Consider the following 15,140-nt stretch of genomic DNA (forward strand, 5'->3'; position numbering starts at 1 on the left):
ATCATGGAAACGCCTATTAGTTCTCAGACCTGTTGAACTGTTCAACGTTACATTTGTGTATTGAGTCCACCTTACCTCGTATCATCCGACAATCCAGCCACAGCACCGCGGAAGTCTCCTTCCCCTCATCAAGCATTGTGATCCCTGATCCAACATATCATATCATATCATACCAAGCCCAAAAGCCTCTTCACACCTTCGACCTCATCACTCGGTAATCCACAAACACCACCTTCACAAACCCTCAAACTTGCCTTGGTCCCACTGTCCTTGTCCTCTGACAGACCCCCGATGAGCGATTTGATCGCCTCGTTCTTCTCTGCGAGTCTGGACGGTGGATTGGAGGGATCGATCTGGCTGATGAGTTGGTTAGGGGTGTATTTCTTCCTGGCAAGATTGAGAAATTGGGATGTCTTGGGATCGGTCGGTGATCCGATTATGATTATCTAGATCCGAGCAAAGATTGACAAACAATTCAGCACTGATCAGCCAAATGACGAGGTCTCATTGCGAATATCGTCAAGGTGTAGAGTGGATCACTAAAGTCAGACACGGGCAATCGCACATCACCCCATCCTCCTGCCCTTTTATCCCACCGCGCTCTCCTAGCTCGCCAACAGTCCAAAATACTCGCCACTCACCTCTCTGTAACCCTTTTCCAAGTCCATCAATCCACAAACACTATATCCAAATGCCCTTGGCATCTGCTTCAGTTCTTCTGCGATACTCAAATACGTCTCTTCGGCCCGCTTCTCGTAGAAGTCGTAATCGTTGGAAATCAACAACGACAGTCGAGAGAGGTTATGCACTGATACGGAAATGGCTGAAGGTTCTGCTGCGTCCTGTGTATGGAAAAACAAAAGATCAGACATGTGATATTCAGTCATCATCTCGGTCGTTGCACTTAGCCAAGACCCGACCCACCTGAGCATCCTTCATTCTCACTAGGACATGTTCGTCCGGAGCACTAGCGAAATAACCACCGCCTTGTTCATCCCAGAACAGATCATCTTGTCTCTTTTGTAATTCTGCCGCCCACAAAGCGTGATCTTCCCTGCCTGTGGCTTCGTACAGATCCAACAGACCTATCGGTCAAAGGTATGTTAGCCCTGGAGAAACGAATCAGATGGACCACCACACACCTCGGATCAGGAAGGCATAATCGTCCGTTTGTCCCGTCGGACCCTTCCCCTCCCTCCAACTTCTGATCAGGGTCCCGCTTTCAGCATCCCACATTCTCGATTTAAGGAAGTCTGCGACTGATTCTGCCGCGGCTAAACATTGTTCTGCGACGGGGTACGTCATTGGCAATGTTGTAGCTGCTTTCGACAGAGCGGACAGCTAAGGTTTAAATGTCAACAAAAAGTCTCAGCAACACCCAGCAGTCGCAAGCGCAACACTCACCATGAGACCATTCCAGGCAGTGAGGATCTGTCACACAGGCCAAACGATCTCAGCCTTGGGTTCAGAGCCGATATGCAAGAGCCCGTGATCTAGACTCACCTTGTCATCTAATCCCGGCCGCTCCCTCTTATCCCGTCTCTCCTTCAACTTCACACAGCTTGCCTTCACGACCCCTCTCGCATCCTCTTCAGTCTTCCCGAACTTTGTGGCTGTATCGAGATACGATTTCGCTTGATACAGGATATTCTGAGAATCTCAAACAAATGATAAGATACATGTCACATGGAAAGCATGAAGAGCACTTCACTCACCTTCCCTGTCATCTCGCCATGGGCATCATGTACTGGCTCGACATTCCCATCCCTCTTGACTCCGAAGAAATAATTCGCGATTTTCGCGTCTTCACCCAGCACTTCTTCAATCTCTTTCTTGTCCCAGATATAGAATGCGCCTTCTATTGAATCGCAATCGCTCATGAATATCTAATCATATTCCCTCATAAGGGCACATTTGAGCACGTACCAGATTTTTTAGCTCCTGATTCAGACGCTGAATCCGCATCTTCTGCGCTCCAGAATCCGCCCTCGGGCGATCGAAGGTCTCTCAATGAGTACTCGAGTAAATCCGCTGCGAGGTCGAAACATATCTTCCTGTCCTCTTGTATTCGAGAGGCAGAGCCTTTGTCTGTGGCTAGTGCGGGATCGGAGATGAGAGCAAAGTCCAAAACGCAGGAGATGAGTTGGGCTTGGTCGTAACTTAAAGTCTTGTAATCAGCACTTTGACCTTTGGAATTAGTGTTCACTACAGCGATGACCAAATGCTTAATGCGTTTGAGCCTAGTCCCACTCACAGCATCTTTTCGAAATGGGGAACAATCCACTTCTCATCAACGCTATATCTCGCCACTCCGCCCCCTACCCAGTCCCTTATACCTCCCTCCCATATTCCTCGTATCATCTTCATCGCCATCTCCGTACTCTTTTCCGCGATCTCATGATCATCTCCCTCGGCGTCTGTCCCATTCTCAGGGAGAGGGATTGTAGCGAGTCTCGCTAAGGGTTCGAGGGTCATACTGCAGCTTGGGAATTTTGGACCTTTGGAATGCGATCCGCCTTGTGCGAATCCACCGTATCGTGGGTCGTGGAGACGGGTAAGCTGATTGAATATCTTGAGTCCTGGTGAGGTGATGAGAATTTGATCGAGCGTACCGGAGATGCGGGACTAGGCAACGAGTGAAAGATTATGTTCAGATCAGTATGAGCTATAAGATTAAGGATGGTCCAAATCTTGGCTTGCAAGTGTAATTTGAATGGAGATCAGACTCACATTACTCCCACTCATCTCCTTGAGAGACTCGATCACACCTTTACCCATCTCTTCACATTTCTCTCGATCGTCCTCCCACAGTTCCTGAATCCGGACAAGCAGAGACCTGAAGCGGTTTTTGGGAAAGTATGTTCCTACAGGGCAACGTCAGTCATGCCATACGTTACGCTTGATTTTCGTGCTCGGTGACAGCTCAACGCTTCGGAAGTACTGACCAGCAAAGAATGGTTCGAGATTGGGTGTCATGACTGCAGTCGACCATTAGTGTCTACCTGCATGGTTCATCGACCAAGGACTCGCTCACAAATTGACATCGGCCAGCCACCACCTCCTGAGGTTGCCTAAGGACAGAGACAATTTAGTCAGTAGCCATCACTCCTACTGGTTCTCCACCCTGACATCCTCCAGTCGCGAATGCCAAACTCACTTACCTGTAGATAACTCATATACACCCTATCCACATCGGGCCGTTCTTCTCTATCAACCTTGACGTTGACGAAGTACTTGTTCATCACCTGTGCTATCTCTGGATCCTCGAACGATTCATGTGCGAGCACATGACACCAATGACATGCTGAATATCCCGAGGAAAGGAATATCGGTCGATCCAGTTGTTTGGCCAGAGCGATAGTGGAAGGTGAGAATTCTTGCCACTGCAAGAGTGGCAGCGGGCAGTAGTCAGCATCAGGAGTGGATCACGACCTGTCTCGACCACGCACGGCTACAGGATTGTCCTTGTGTTGCAACAAGTACGGAGACTTGCTCTTCGCCAATACGTTGGTGAGACCCGGGACGACTGCATTACTGGACGACGATGTCATCCTGACGAAAGATTTGCTGGAAATCCTGATTCTTGTGGTTCTCAGTCGAAATGCGGTGGCTCGCAGGTAGAGCATAGGGCTGTCGAGACGCTCTTGGAAGGTGCTGATGCTTGTTAGCAACAGTATGATGCTATCTTGCTGGGACGATATCCGACGTCACTGAATTCGAAGCTGCCTCCACCTCTGCGTGCAATGACTGTAACATACTGGACACCGGAATCAAAATACTCAAGCCTCGAGCATCACCTGTCTTGTCCGTCTTGTCTGTCTTGTCTGTCTGGGTATGAAGAGCATCGGGTCCCGGCGTCGCACTCAAAGACAACGACAGATCAGTGGCCTTCTGACCATATTACTGAAGCATAACGCTGCTTCAGGCGAAAGATTGAACATCGACACCGAGTGCCAAGCAGTTCGAATCTCAAACGAGATTGTTCGTCTCTTCGCCAAGCCAAATCCTTTGGTCAAGCGGTGACATCCACCGTCATCGCCCCTCTCACACGACCACAAACGTAACGAAAAGGTCCAGCTTGCAAACAACATCGCTTCATCTCCAAATACATCGCATTGTCATCTACCAATCGATATTTGGCATCGAGCGATCTGCTAGGCGCAAGTAGTGCAGCTTCACTCCTTGCCCCACTCTCCAGCTTGGCTAAGCTTGGGATCCTACCTACATTCCCTTGATCAGCCCAATCGACGCCAACGCCATCTCTCCACAATGCCTTTCCCTAATCCATTCACCAGATCCACTTCACCGACCACATCGAACAAATCTCGTCGACTCCGCATATTCCTCTCCTACTTCCCAGACTGGTGTCTCACCATCTTGTTATGGGGTCTGTTCTACCTCCTCGACAAAGTCAATGGGTATAGGAGACTGTTCGATATCACAGACACGTCCCTGGCTCATCCTTATGCTGATCCAGAGAGAGTACCGGTACGTCGCTCGAGCAGGTGTTCAATATGACGAGTACTGAATTATGGATCCCGTCTCTGTCTCTCCAACCCCGGGTGTCGCTTTGCCTCTCCTTTCGCTCACTTACGGCATATCCATGACCACCTCGCCACCTCAACTACGATGACTACCTATTGACAATTTCTAGGTATGGCTCCTGGCTGTCGTTTGCGGTATCGTCCCAGCAGTCATCATCATAATCACAGCGTGAGCGTCGATTCCTTCTATTTCGCTTGACCTGGTCCAATGCTGATCAGCCCTTATAAATTTACAGGGGTGCGATCCGACGATCATTCTGGGATGCTCAATCGGGTGTGTTGGGTTTGATCCTCGCTCTAGGGCTCACTGCGACATTCACAAACATAATCAAGGTAAATAACATTAATCTGAGAGCTCATTCTTCCCTTCCTGGCGTTCGTTCATTGACTGATACCACATTTCTCACAGATCACAGCCGGTCGACCACGACCCGACCTCTTTGCGCGATGTATCCTGCCTGAAGGGCTGACGACTAACCCCGTCCACGGCCTCACGTCGTGGACGGTGTGTACTCAGATTGACGACGGGAGATTACAAGAGGGATTCAGGAGTTTCCCCTCGGGTCATAGCAGCTTTGCATGGTGTGGGATGTGGTATATGATCCTGTATCTGGCAGCGAGTGAGTGGCTTCCTTCTGGTTCTCCACGATCAATGCGCGAACTTTATCGTGAATCCGTTCCTTTTTTCTTTGACAGTTAGCGAACGAATGTTATTCTGACCTATCATCCCAGAAATGCGCATCAATAATCGGACAGGCTACACTTACAAATCATGGCTTCTCCTCGCTCCACTGTCATGTTCCACGTTGGTCAGCGTATCGAGAACGATGGATTACAGACATCATGCCACGGATGTGATTGCAGGCGCGATCATCGGTATAGCTGGAGGTTGGTATTCATACAGGCAGTATTACCCTGTGAGTGCTTCGGCCTCTTGATCCGCCTATCTGTCCCTCCCCTTCTGTTCAATTCAACTTGAGGGAATTCTATTTCATTCTCTTTGATTATCGCCACTCGTTGGTATGGTAGGGGAAATACGATTCGACAGACGCATTGACTCGTTACCGTACTTCCAATAGGCCCTCTCCCACCCACAAGCGTACAAGCCTTACTCTCCCCGAATCCCCAAGGATGAAACCATCCCTCTTCATACACGCCCCAAAACCCATCGTCCAAGTTCCGAGATAATGCTACGCACAAGCCACGGGCAGAACCATCATCATCCTAGCTCGAGCGCCGAAGAGACCGTCAATGGGAATCGCTCGTATGGACTTGCTCTTACTCAGACTGCGATACCGATGAACGGACAGGCTGGCGAAGCAACGTCATGGGGAATGGGCGGAAGAGGTGAGGATGGCGAGACCGTCAAGAGACCTGATGAGAGAATGGTCTAGGGTTGTACGTTCCAGATCACCTGTATCATACACGACGAGGAAGAGATCAATCCCGTCACGTGTGATACCCATATATCCTTGCATAAATAATATCATATATAATATCATATACACTATAGTATACCACAAGGTCAACCAAGATCCTCCTACACACTGTATGATCTACCAAAACTGAGTGAGATCCGGATGTATACCATCTCTTGATCTTAATAATACAATATTTGACGAGGTCATCGAGAACTGTTATAACTCATCAGCAACCGGTCCGGATTTGTCTTCAAGGCTGAATCGACTCACCCCGTTACCCACGAAGACACCCGCTCGCCTCGCCACTTCCATATCCACCGCGACACCCACTTCTCTCTCGTCCCAACCCGGATAGAAATCGTTCTTCCCTATCCAGACATGATTCCATCCATCAGATTGTAACCACATTCTGATCTCTGAGATCCACGAATCCTCTGCATCCGTGAGTATATACACTGATTTCAAGAGCGGATGATTCTTCCTCATTCGTCTAGCTCGACCGATGATGTCGAGAGTCTGCGGGAGACATTTCGCTCGATACAATCCCATTCGAGCGGCTTCGACCATGGTAGGTGGAGGTGGGACGTTCTCGTTTCCAGGTAATAAGGGGAGTTTGTTAAATGACACAAAGGGTCTATTCAGTAGACAATGTCAGCATCGGCGTTTCGTGTTGCATTTCAGACCATATGCACTCACGCGGCTCGTTGACCCTTCTCCTCACAGACTGCTTCCCAGTTAGGACCTCTTCGAATATGTAACGCCAGGATATGCTTCCACATCGTGCTCTTTACCCCGGCGTTGCTGGTCGTGTGACTGATCGCATCGAGATCGTATAGCGGTTGTTCGGGAGCGATGTCGTCCATGTGATCGTTCAGGATGGAGAGGACGGTGGGAGCAAAGGAAAAATGTTTCATAGCTGGAGAACGGACAAAGGACTCATACAGGTCCAACGGGGCTTTCGAGTCGAAGAATCTGACGCGAAAGGTGGTCAGCTGAAAACACCGCTGGGTCAGACACGATGAGCACTCACTCATCATCGAATGGTTCGCCCTTGATCCGTATACAGCCAACATCGCTTCCGGCCAACAATACCTGTAGCTGGTGTATTCGTGCTTGACCGTCTCCGACAAGCTCCAGATCGCCCGTGGGATTTGACTCTGATCTTATCGTGTACACCCGTTGTTTACGACCGCTACAATTCGCTCGATAATACCATGCCCTGCAGATGGTTGGTCATTCATCAGTTCTTCCGAACCCCCTTCGCACGTTACGATGACCGCTCACGGGACAGCTCGAGGACTGTTGTAAAACGATTCGAAGCCGGAGATGACGGTGGAGATGAAAGCGGACAGGGGTATTTTCGAGTTACGCCAAGGCCAGCTCAGTGGGTTGAAGGGGAGGAACTGAGATGATTGTTGTTAATCAGTGTATGATCTCGAAGATACCGCCAGGAACACGCAAAGGCGCTCAATGCTCACACTGTCGTCCTCGACATATGGCTCAAAAGCTAATGAACGGTTGCCCAACACTGCGAGATGATGTTGTAATCTGAATCGGGTACGGTGTCAGTGGAGGTAGAGCGAGAGACCAGAGTGACGAGGACATACAAGACTCGTTGTAACTGGCACGGGTGAAGGAAGTCGCTATTAGTCCTCGTCTAGCTCTGCACGTATAGATGGAGACTCACTTGATGGTTGAATCCTGGATGAATCCGAAAACAAGCATTTGAACAGTCAGCTTTGTGAATTTGTTTGCGCTTCTGCAAGTGAACCCACCCGTCCCTCTGGGCACATCGAAACTAGAGCACAGATGGGCCAGGGTCAGCATCGAGTCGTACTCTGGATCCAAACCGATTCCTTTGCCACATCATCGTTCGAGTCCCAAGCCAGGCATCAAAGACTCACGAGACAAACCGCCCATTCTTCCCCTCTGGGAACTTGACATCCACCCCCAGCTGCGGCAATCTCCTCTCGTTCCTCCACTCGACCGCGAAACTCTCCGGGAAGGGCGGCGACGGTCTGATCGTGATCAGTAAGATCAAGCTGAATATCAGTGTGAACAGCTTGAAGTGCGGTCGACGATGCAGTGATGATGGGAGATGGGGTAGTTTGCTGATTAGCGTGTGGACATGGTCCGAGTCGAAGGTTATGGGTGGACCCAGGGGGTTGGGGATGGTCACTCGCATTGTACGCGTTAGACGAGTAGAGACCGGTCGAAGTCGATGCACGCTAGGAGGGAGAGCGTTCGACCGGATGGCTCGATGATGATGGATGATGTAGATGACTGCTCAGTAGACTGAGGAGAGAAAAGGTTAAAAGCAACAGAGCCAGAGCCAGTGCCCAAATGCACAAATGCCAATCAAGGAACGCGACTAGAACCCTCGACATTCCTAACCAGTAGTTGTACCTCAGTGGTTTCCCAGAAATGTTCATGTGGCGTTTGAGGAGTCCCCGCTTCGTTTCCTTCGTAGAGAAGTTACGGGACACAACCAGTCTGATGAGTGACTACAGTAGTGGCTATGCATAGCAAAGCAGGTAGGCGGTGTCTATGTACATATACCTATTACCTATTGATCTTATGCCAACCCGCTACTTGCTTGAGGAACCATCTCACTACCCACTGCACCTGTCATCGTCGCTCCACTTGCAGCTGCGCTCATCGTCGCCGAGGCCGTCACCGTCGCACTGACCCATTCCCCCCAACTATCGAGATCTGACCCATCCGTCGGACTTGCCATAGTTGTTGGTGTTGCCGTAGCCGAGAACCAATCTGTCGAGCTAGCCGTAGGTATGTAAGTCGATGTTTGAGTAGCAGTCGGAACAGAAGCTGGTGCGGAGTACAATCTCTGTCTTCCCCATTTCAAATCATCGTCACCGTCGGACGAAGGGTCTGGAACACCATGAATTCTCATAGAGGCAGACGAGGGTTCTGATCCACTGATGGCTTGAGCGACGAGATCTGTCGCGTCGGGAGTGTTGGACAGTGGATTCCAAAGTTGTCCATCTTGATACAACTCCCATCCTTCTCCCTGATCCTGATTCTGCTCGTTGTCGTTCTTCTCATCCTCATCTCCATCACCAAAGGCTTTGGGATTCATCTTCGTCGAAGCCGAGGGGGAAGGAAGTGAGTTATCACCATCATTCTCGTTATCGTTCCTCGCTGCTGCAGCTGAGGGATAGTTCTCTCCCCAATCTTGGCTCGCCCATTGATCATCTGGATTACTCTCGTCGCCGTCACCAGAGGAGGAAGATGTAGCAGGAGTTTGATTATAGTTGAGTAGGGGTTCGATCGTCTGTTGAGCTGAAGACAGTTGGTTTCCAACAAGCGGTAAGGCAGTGACGATCTGACCTAGAGAATTGAGAATGTACATCCTCCCATTGACTTGGATGGAACGAAGTCCTTGAGCGGCAAGATCTGCCGCTGAAGGCAGTCCTTGCGTCTGAGCTGGAGGAGGAGCTTGTTGAGCCACTTGCTGTTGCATCTGATCGACGTCGAGTGGTGATCCGTTCGATAAAGCCTGGTTGGCGTTCAAAGGCAGCTTGACCACCTGTCCTGACGATAGGAGGTAAGTACCATCACCAAGATCCTTGACGATGGTCCCTACGACGCCAGAAGCCTGTGTGGCGGCACCTGAAGCTGAAATGTTGTTCGTCGCGCTGAGGAGTGTTTGTTGACCATTGGCAAGCCCCTGTCCCGACGCAATTCCATTCGCCCCAAGCGAACTGAGTGGCAGTGAGTATCCCAGTCCGCTAACTGCGCCGGGTATTCCTGCCACAGGATTTTGGGCGATCGATCCGAGAGTCCCACTAAGACCAGTAAGTGTATTCGAGGCACTACCGCCAAGCAGACCATTGACGCCGCGTAAAATCCCAGTAGGATTCGAGGCTATATCATCCACCAGTGGTTCAAGAGGAGTGTTGGAGGTGAGACCGCCAACTGAACCAGTCACTTGTCCCAAAGGGAGAGTGGATCCGACCAATCCTGTACCTTGACCATGAGGTGCACCTTGACCTGCGACGTTGGCGAGACCACCGACGAGACCACTCACTTGGCTTCCGAGGAGAAGACCGTTAGCCGAACCTGCGATCTGACCCAGAGGAAGACCGTCTGCGAGACCGGATAGTTGACCAAGGGGATTGGTCGATCCTAGGCCGTTGACTAGACCACCGACCTGACCGAGAGGCAGACGTGATCCTGATCCTAGTCCACCCACTGGACCCGTCACTTGACCTAATGGATTCGTTCCTCCCAGCCCACCGACCAGACCAGTGACTTGACCCACAGGTAGTCCACCTGTCAGAGATCCCGTAAAAGGTACTGCACCGCCTAGACCCAAACCACCAGTTAAACCAACGATTCCTCCCACTGCACCAGGCGCGCCAGATCCCAGACTATCTGTAGAAACACCGGCATCGTTCGTGAGCCCTTTCGTGGCTGATTGAGCTGAGACTAGGGAAGATTGAGCAGCTTGAGGTGTCATCGGTACGGAAGTGGGGATAGTATCTGAGCTAGAGACGGAGGGAGTGGCAAAGTTGGGCGTAGGAGGGGTAGAGGGGATTGGCGCAGTGGGGAGTTGCCGTTTGAGGGCTGAGGGAAGGCGAAGATCTATCAGCTACGTCCACTTCAAGGCTTCGAAGCGAAGCATCAACCCTCCCAACCCTCCCTTCGGTCAAAACATAAAAATTTGATACCAGAAAAGAGAGTTCTAGCGTTCTTGCAAGGAACAGATCGACCAAAAAATCAACTCACTCCAAGCTCTTCCTTTGCCCCCCACCCCAAATCTCGTCCCATCACCTCTTCCCCAACTGCCATCACCACCACCACCACCACCACCACCACCGAGTAAAGGCGACCCGACCCCACTTCCGATCCTGGGAGATTCGAACTCGTCCCCGGGGTTAGGAGAACGGGGGATCACGTCCAGGTGATTCGGGTCACTGGGAATGGGTAATGGCGCCGATAGGGCTGTGGACGAGAGGGCTGCGAGAGATGTGAGCAAGAGAGGAGTCGAGGTGAATTTCATCTTGCCGACGAGAATCCGAGGAATGCAATTGAATAGAGGCGATGTCGTGGACGGGCGGCGAGATTACGTCGAGAGGAGAACGAGACGAAGGAACTTATATAACTAGAGGATACGTTGCGACAGGTGGAGATGAGTGAGACGGGATCTGGACAAGGAATGAAGACTTGGATGCGGTTGGATGTAAGAGGATTGGGACTGTCAAAGCCCAGAGCAATTAGACTATAGAATGATAACAAGCAGACTCGACCAGCGAGTTGGAATTATAAGATGATGAATGAGCCTTTAAAGTGATGAAGAAAGGATGAAGTAACAAATTCTTCTTTCAATCCTTCTCGCTATCCCTCTTATATACCGTGATCCGAATCGTGGGCACATCATGCGCACCCTCTTCCATTCGTACGCACGAAGACGTATTGCTGAGCTGGACCTCCTTGCAACAATGACAATCAGTCGTCGACATACTATGAATTTGCCCAAATCGTGAAAGGAGACGAATCGCCACATTCCAATCTGGACCAAAAGGGTGTCACACTGATCTGGTTTCGTTTCGCAGACCTCCCTCGTCTCAGTACGAGACATGCAAATGCTCACATGCCTATCACGTCGTACGGCTCAGGAATCATATGCATGAAAAGACGGACATACCTTTTACTGCTTGGTTGTAGATATCCAACATATCGCCTGCATATCGTCATACCACGTGCACCATCTCATCACATCCCTTCGCTCAGTAGTAGCCAGGTCCCATCTCCCCTCTGCTCCACCATCCCTTCCCTTCGGGCAGCTTGCATGAATACACCCAGATCCTCTAGAGACTGGTCATAATCGTCCACATATCCCAACATCCCTTGTATACGTTCAAGTGGGAGTGGACCGAGGTTCGTGAGAGCGCCTGGTTTGGTTTGTTCAGCACGACATCTTAGTAGTGAACGAAAGGCGATCAGAAGAAACGAGCAGATGACAAACCTTTGATATACTTTGAATGTTCGTCAGCATCAAACCCTTGTTCCTTAGGGAATCACTTACATTCCAGTACACTCGGACCTGCTCTGCTTTCGTCTCGGCGACACTCTCAATCACCGGACCTTCTTCTATCAATACTATGTCACATGTCAGCTTTTTGAGCAGAAAGAGTCCATCCTTTGCGAAACTCAGCTCACCAGACAGAGTCCTTCCGCTCTCCTCCGCTCTCTCAAGCAGTTTCCAGCTACCCTCATATTCCTTCACCACCCCTTTCACAGCCCACCAAGCCAAGGCGTTCCTCACACTCCCCTGGTCCACCTCTAGTCGTTCGACCAATCCTCCCACTTTCCAAGTATCTTTCTCTTCGAAAAGTTCTGCAATGGCCGCTTGGATCGGTGTCGCTTCGACTTCCACCACCCTGTCTTCCAGCTCGAGAGAAATGTGAGCTGTGCCAACATGCTGCAGGAATCGAAGATGTTTGTCTGGCTTGAAATGGTGAAAAGCTGATTCGTACTGCTCTTGAATCCTAGTGCGGCCTTCAGTATGGACTGCGAACACGCATGGACATGAAACCTACTGCTGCAACCTCGGGGTGAGGTGTAATGACGAAGAGGCGATGCTGGGCCAGAACATCCTTGAGATGACGAGCGGGTGCACGACAGACTGGCGCAAAGGGTCAGCCGAGGTCTGCCGAACAGTGTGATCAATTCTCACCCTGGCGTCACTCTGAACGTGATCGTCGATCCGTTTAGAATCCGCCATATCCTTGATCATCACATCGCAGACATGTAGCGCATTTTCGCCGAAACGTAATTTGAGCAGCTCGATCGTGCGGATCTGAAATCAGGCATTAGTCCCCGCTTTGTGGTCAGGACGGCGCAACACTCACCTCTCGAACAGCATCATAATCCTTTACAGCCAGCAGTCTCGTCGCCAGCAGGACTTGCAATTCCTTGATGATGACTTCACGAGTTTCGTAAATACTGACGAGAGTACTGACAATGTCACTGGTCTTGCCTGATCGGAACTCTGCGTCAAGAAGGTGTTTGAGCATGTAACAGCCGAAGAGACAACAATTAACCCACCAGGCGCTGCATCGACAGGCTCAGGCTCCCACTTGGGATCGGAGAAGTTCTCAACGGTCTCATCGTTACTCTGCGGTATCAACCCAGCACTCTCATTCTCATCCTGTAATTCCTCGCCCTCGACCAACGCCGCAACGATGCCCCTGATGGTGTCTGGTCGATTCCGAAGGTGGCGTCGGATGGGTTCGGCAACTTTATGCAGAAGAACACCTGGCGGGTCGAGTATTCGAAGACAGCGGATAGTGGAAATGTAGATGTCAAGGACTGATTTGGTCTCTGCTCCGGGATGCAGAAGACGTTTGAGATTTCTGCGGCTCGTCAGTGAGGCAGGTCGTTCATGGCGCGGGTTGAATCACTCACGATGCATTAAGCTTATTCACAAGCTCCAATCGTTGGTCAACCTTGAAAAGACACTCCTGCGGGTTGGTCAGATTATGATGCAGGCGATCAACTATCAAACCTTACCTTCAGATCTTCCAACGCAGCCATCGATTCAGGGAAATCAACAATGATATCGAACAATTCATCCGTTCTTGCAACTCATGAGCGACCGTCTTCGCCGAGTCCAAGTCTAGCGACTCACCTGATATCGAAGAAACACTTGCAGAGATAATAATCGAACCGTGAGAACATGGGTCGAAGGGCGACCTGTGCAGCGTCGTTGCCTGGGCGGTGCGGTGATTAGTGGAGACAGCAGAGGAATGGTGCAACGGATCTACCTTCGAACATCCCTGACAACCAATTGGCCACCCCGTCTCCCACTCTCTGCCTAGCTCGTGTCAAGCGTCTCGCGTCCCATCCCTTTCCTGCTTCTTCTTGAGCGATCTTCTCAATTTCCTGATATGCCACTCTGCTCAACGTTCCAGAATACCTTGGGAACACACCTAATCTCGACAAATGTGGGGAGGGTGGGGGGACTTTGTGGTAGTTAATCGGTACCGTATTGAATAAATGTTGTTGATGCGGTGGATCGACCAGATGGTCCGGTAGGGATGCTAGAGAAGCGGCAAGGAAGTCGAGCAGGAATTTTGGGAATATCGGCGGTAAAGAAGCATGCAGCAGTTGGTGGAAGGACGAGGTGAATTGAGGTATCAACTTTGGGCTGCCGAGAAGTGAGCTGGCCATGTCGGATTGAACTCAACTCATAGCTCACTCCTGAAATGCTCGGAGAGGTAGACCCCAAGCTCGCTGCCAAAGAGCAAGACGTTCAAGCATGTCTGCCATGACTTGGGCGACCAGGGGGTCCAAGTCTTCGCTGGCTGCATCAAGACGGTCGACATATCGTTGGACATCTCGCTGAATGAGGTGGAATCTTGCTTCAACGGATTCTGGAATTCACTCAGTACAGACAGCTGCAGCGTTGAGGAGTACACGCACCCATAAAGTCGCCGTAGAGCGTGGGGCCTCGACCATCTTGTAGGACAAGTTGGAAAGCCGCGGTGACTTCGCGAGTCTCCACTGGTGGTAATAGGTCAGACGGGACAGCACACTGACACGGATTCAAGTCACATACCTGGTTTGCTGACTGACCGCGAAGCACTGACGTCTCGGGGTGAGAGGAATTGTCCAACGACGGCGAGGGCCTAAAATCGCCTATCAGCTAGTACCAAGCGAGGGATCGCTCACCTTGGCCAGTTGCTCATAGCGCCGTGCGCCTTGCGAGGATGTGGAAGGTAGGTTCCAGTCGGTGAGAGACGCGACCAGAGCCATTGTTGATGCCTATATGGGTCAAGGAAGAGAGTCAGTTCTGTTGTATTGTTGTTCTTGGTCAAAGCAAAGCGCGTCCTTTGGATGTGGAGGTGGAGGGCCGGTCCAAAGAGGTGAGTGATGAGATGCCACACGCTTTGCGTCTCGGTGTTTATCGGTAATACCAGATGCCTTAACGAGATCCGTGCGCACAGCCTCTTATTATGACGTTCCAGGTTTCATCTGCTTGAGAGCAGACGCCAAACACCGCGCCTTAGTATTTATTGTTGACCTCTTTGGCCCTCTGCATTCAGACGAATCGACTGCGATCGTCTCTCTCACCTGTCTGTGCATGCATCTGGCATCGGCCAAATACTGTACGCACCGCAGCACAGGTGCATATGCATGCATGCGTCAG

At 50.8% G+C, this 15,140-nt stretch overlaps 5 protein-coding genes across 5 annotated transcripts; 1 reads left to right on the top strand and 4 right to left on the bottom strand.

The window, feature by feature from the left end:
- Nucleotides 1-167: 167 nt before the first annotated feature.
- IAR55_007159 (uncharacterized protein) lies at nt 168-3,551 on the bottom strand (the record flags this gene model as incomplete). Its single annotated transcript, XM_066950232.1, has 14 exons — nt 168-446; nt 642-842; nt 925-1,085; nt 1,143-1,341; nt 1,405-1,431; nt 1,504-1,650; nt 1,716-1,858; nt 1,927-2,159; nt 2,255-2,625; nt 2,731-2,864; nt 2,946-2,978; nt 3,035-3,071; nt 3,162-3,383; nt 3,450-3,551. 14 exons carry the CDS (start codon nt 3,549-3,551, stop codon nt 168-170), a joined length of 2,289 nt encoding a protein of 762 aa, XP_066799447.1.
- A 718-nt stretch (nt 3,552-4,269) lies between these two features.
- IAR55_007160 (uncharacterized protein) lies at nt 4,270-5,938 on the top strand (the record flags this gene model as incomplete). Its single annotated transcript, XM_066950233.1, has 6 exons — nt 4,270-4,488; nt 4,655-4,713; nt 4,781-4,877; nt 4,954-5,164; nt 5,277-5,461; nt 5,624-5,938. 6 exons carry the CDS (start codon nt 4,270-4,272, stop codon nt 5,936-5,938), a joined length of 1,086 nt encoding a protein of 361 aa, XP_066799448.1.
- A 162-nt stretch (nt 5,939-6,100) lies between these two features.
- Nucleotides 6,101-8,150, bottom strand: IAR55_007161 (uncharacterized protein; the record flags this gene model as incomplete). The annotated part of the gene is made up of 10 exons (XM_066950234.1): nt 6,101-6,178; nt 6,236-6,599; nt 6,662-6,937; nt 6,996-7,184; nt 7,250-7,368; nt 7,444-7,513; nt 7,573-7,586; nt 7,653-7,666; nt 7,741-7,763; nt 7,870-8,150. The coding sequence occupies 10 exons, from the start codon at nt 8,148-8,150 to the stop codon at nt 6,101-6,103; spliced, it is 1,428 nt and encodes a 475-aa protein (XP_066799449.1).
- Nucleotides 8,151-8,540: 390 nt separating this feature from the next.
- IAR55_007162 (uncharacterized protein) lies at nt 8,541-10,988 on the bottom strand (the record flags this gene model as incomplete). Its single annotated transcript, XM_066950235.1, has 2 exons — nt 8,541-10,552; nt 10,715-10,988. The coding sequence occupies 2 exons, from the start codon at nt 10,986-10,988 to the stop codon at nt 8,541-8,543; spliced, it is 2,286 nt and encodes a 761-aa protein (XP_066799450.1).
- Nucleotides 10,989-11,701: 713 nt separating this feature from the next.
- IAR55_007163 (uncharacterized protein) lies at nt 11,702-14,746 on the bottom strand (the record flags this gene model as incomplete). The annotated part of the gene is made up of 16 exons (XM_066950236.1): nt 11,702-11,880; nt 11,955-11,964; nt 12,015-12,088; nt 12,149-12,477; nt 12,529-12,614; nt 12,666-12,788; nt 12,841-12,980; nt 13,037-13,344; nt 13,397-13,452; nt 13,502-13,568; nt 13,620-13,701; nt 13,756-14,138; nt 14,190-14,364; nt 14,414-14,494; nt 14,550-14,619; nt 14,663-14,746. 16 exons carry the CDS (start codon nt 14,744-14,746, stop codon nt 11,702-11,704), a joined length of 2,247 nt encoding a protein of 748 aa, XP_066799451.1.
- Nucleotides 14,747-15,140: the final 394 nt, after the last annotated feature.

Source organism: Kwoniella newhampshirensis (genome assembly GCF_039105145.1).
Source record: "Kwoniella newhampshirensis strain CBS 13917 chromosome 10 map unlocalized Ctg15, whole genome shotgun sequence".
In the NCBI taxonomy this organism is placed as follows: domain Eukaryota; kingdom Fungi; phylum Basidiomycota; class Tremellomycetes; order Tremellales; family Cryptococcaceae; genus Kwoniella; species Kwoniella newhampshirensis.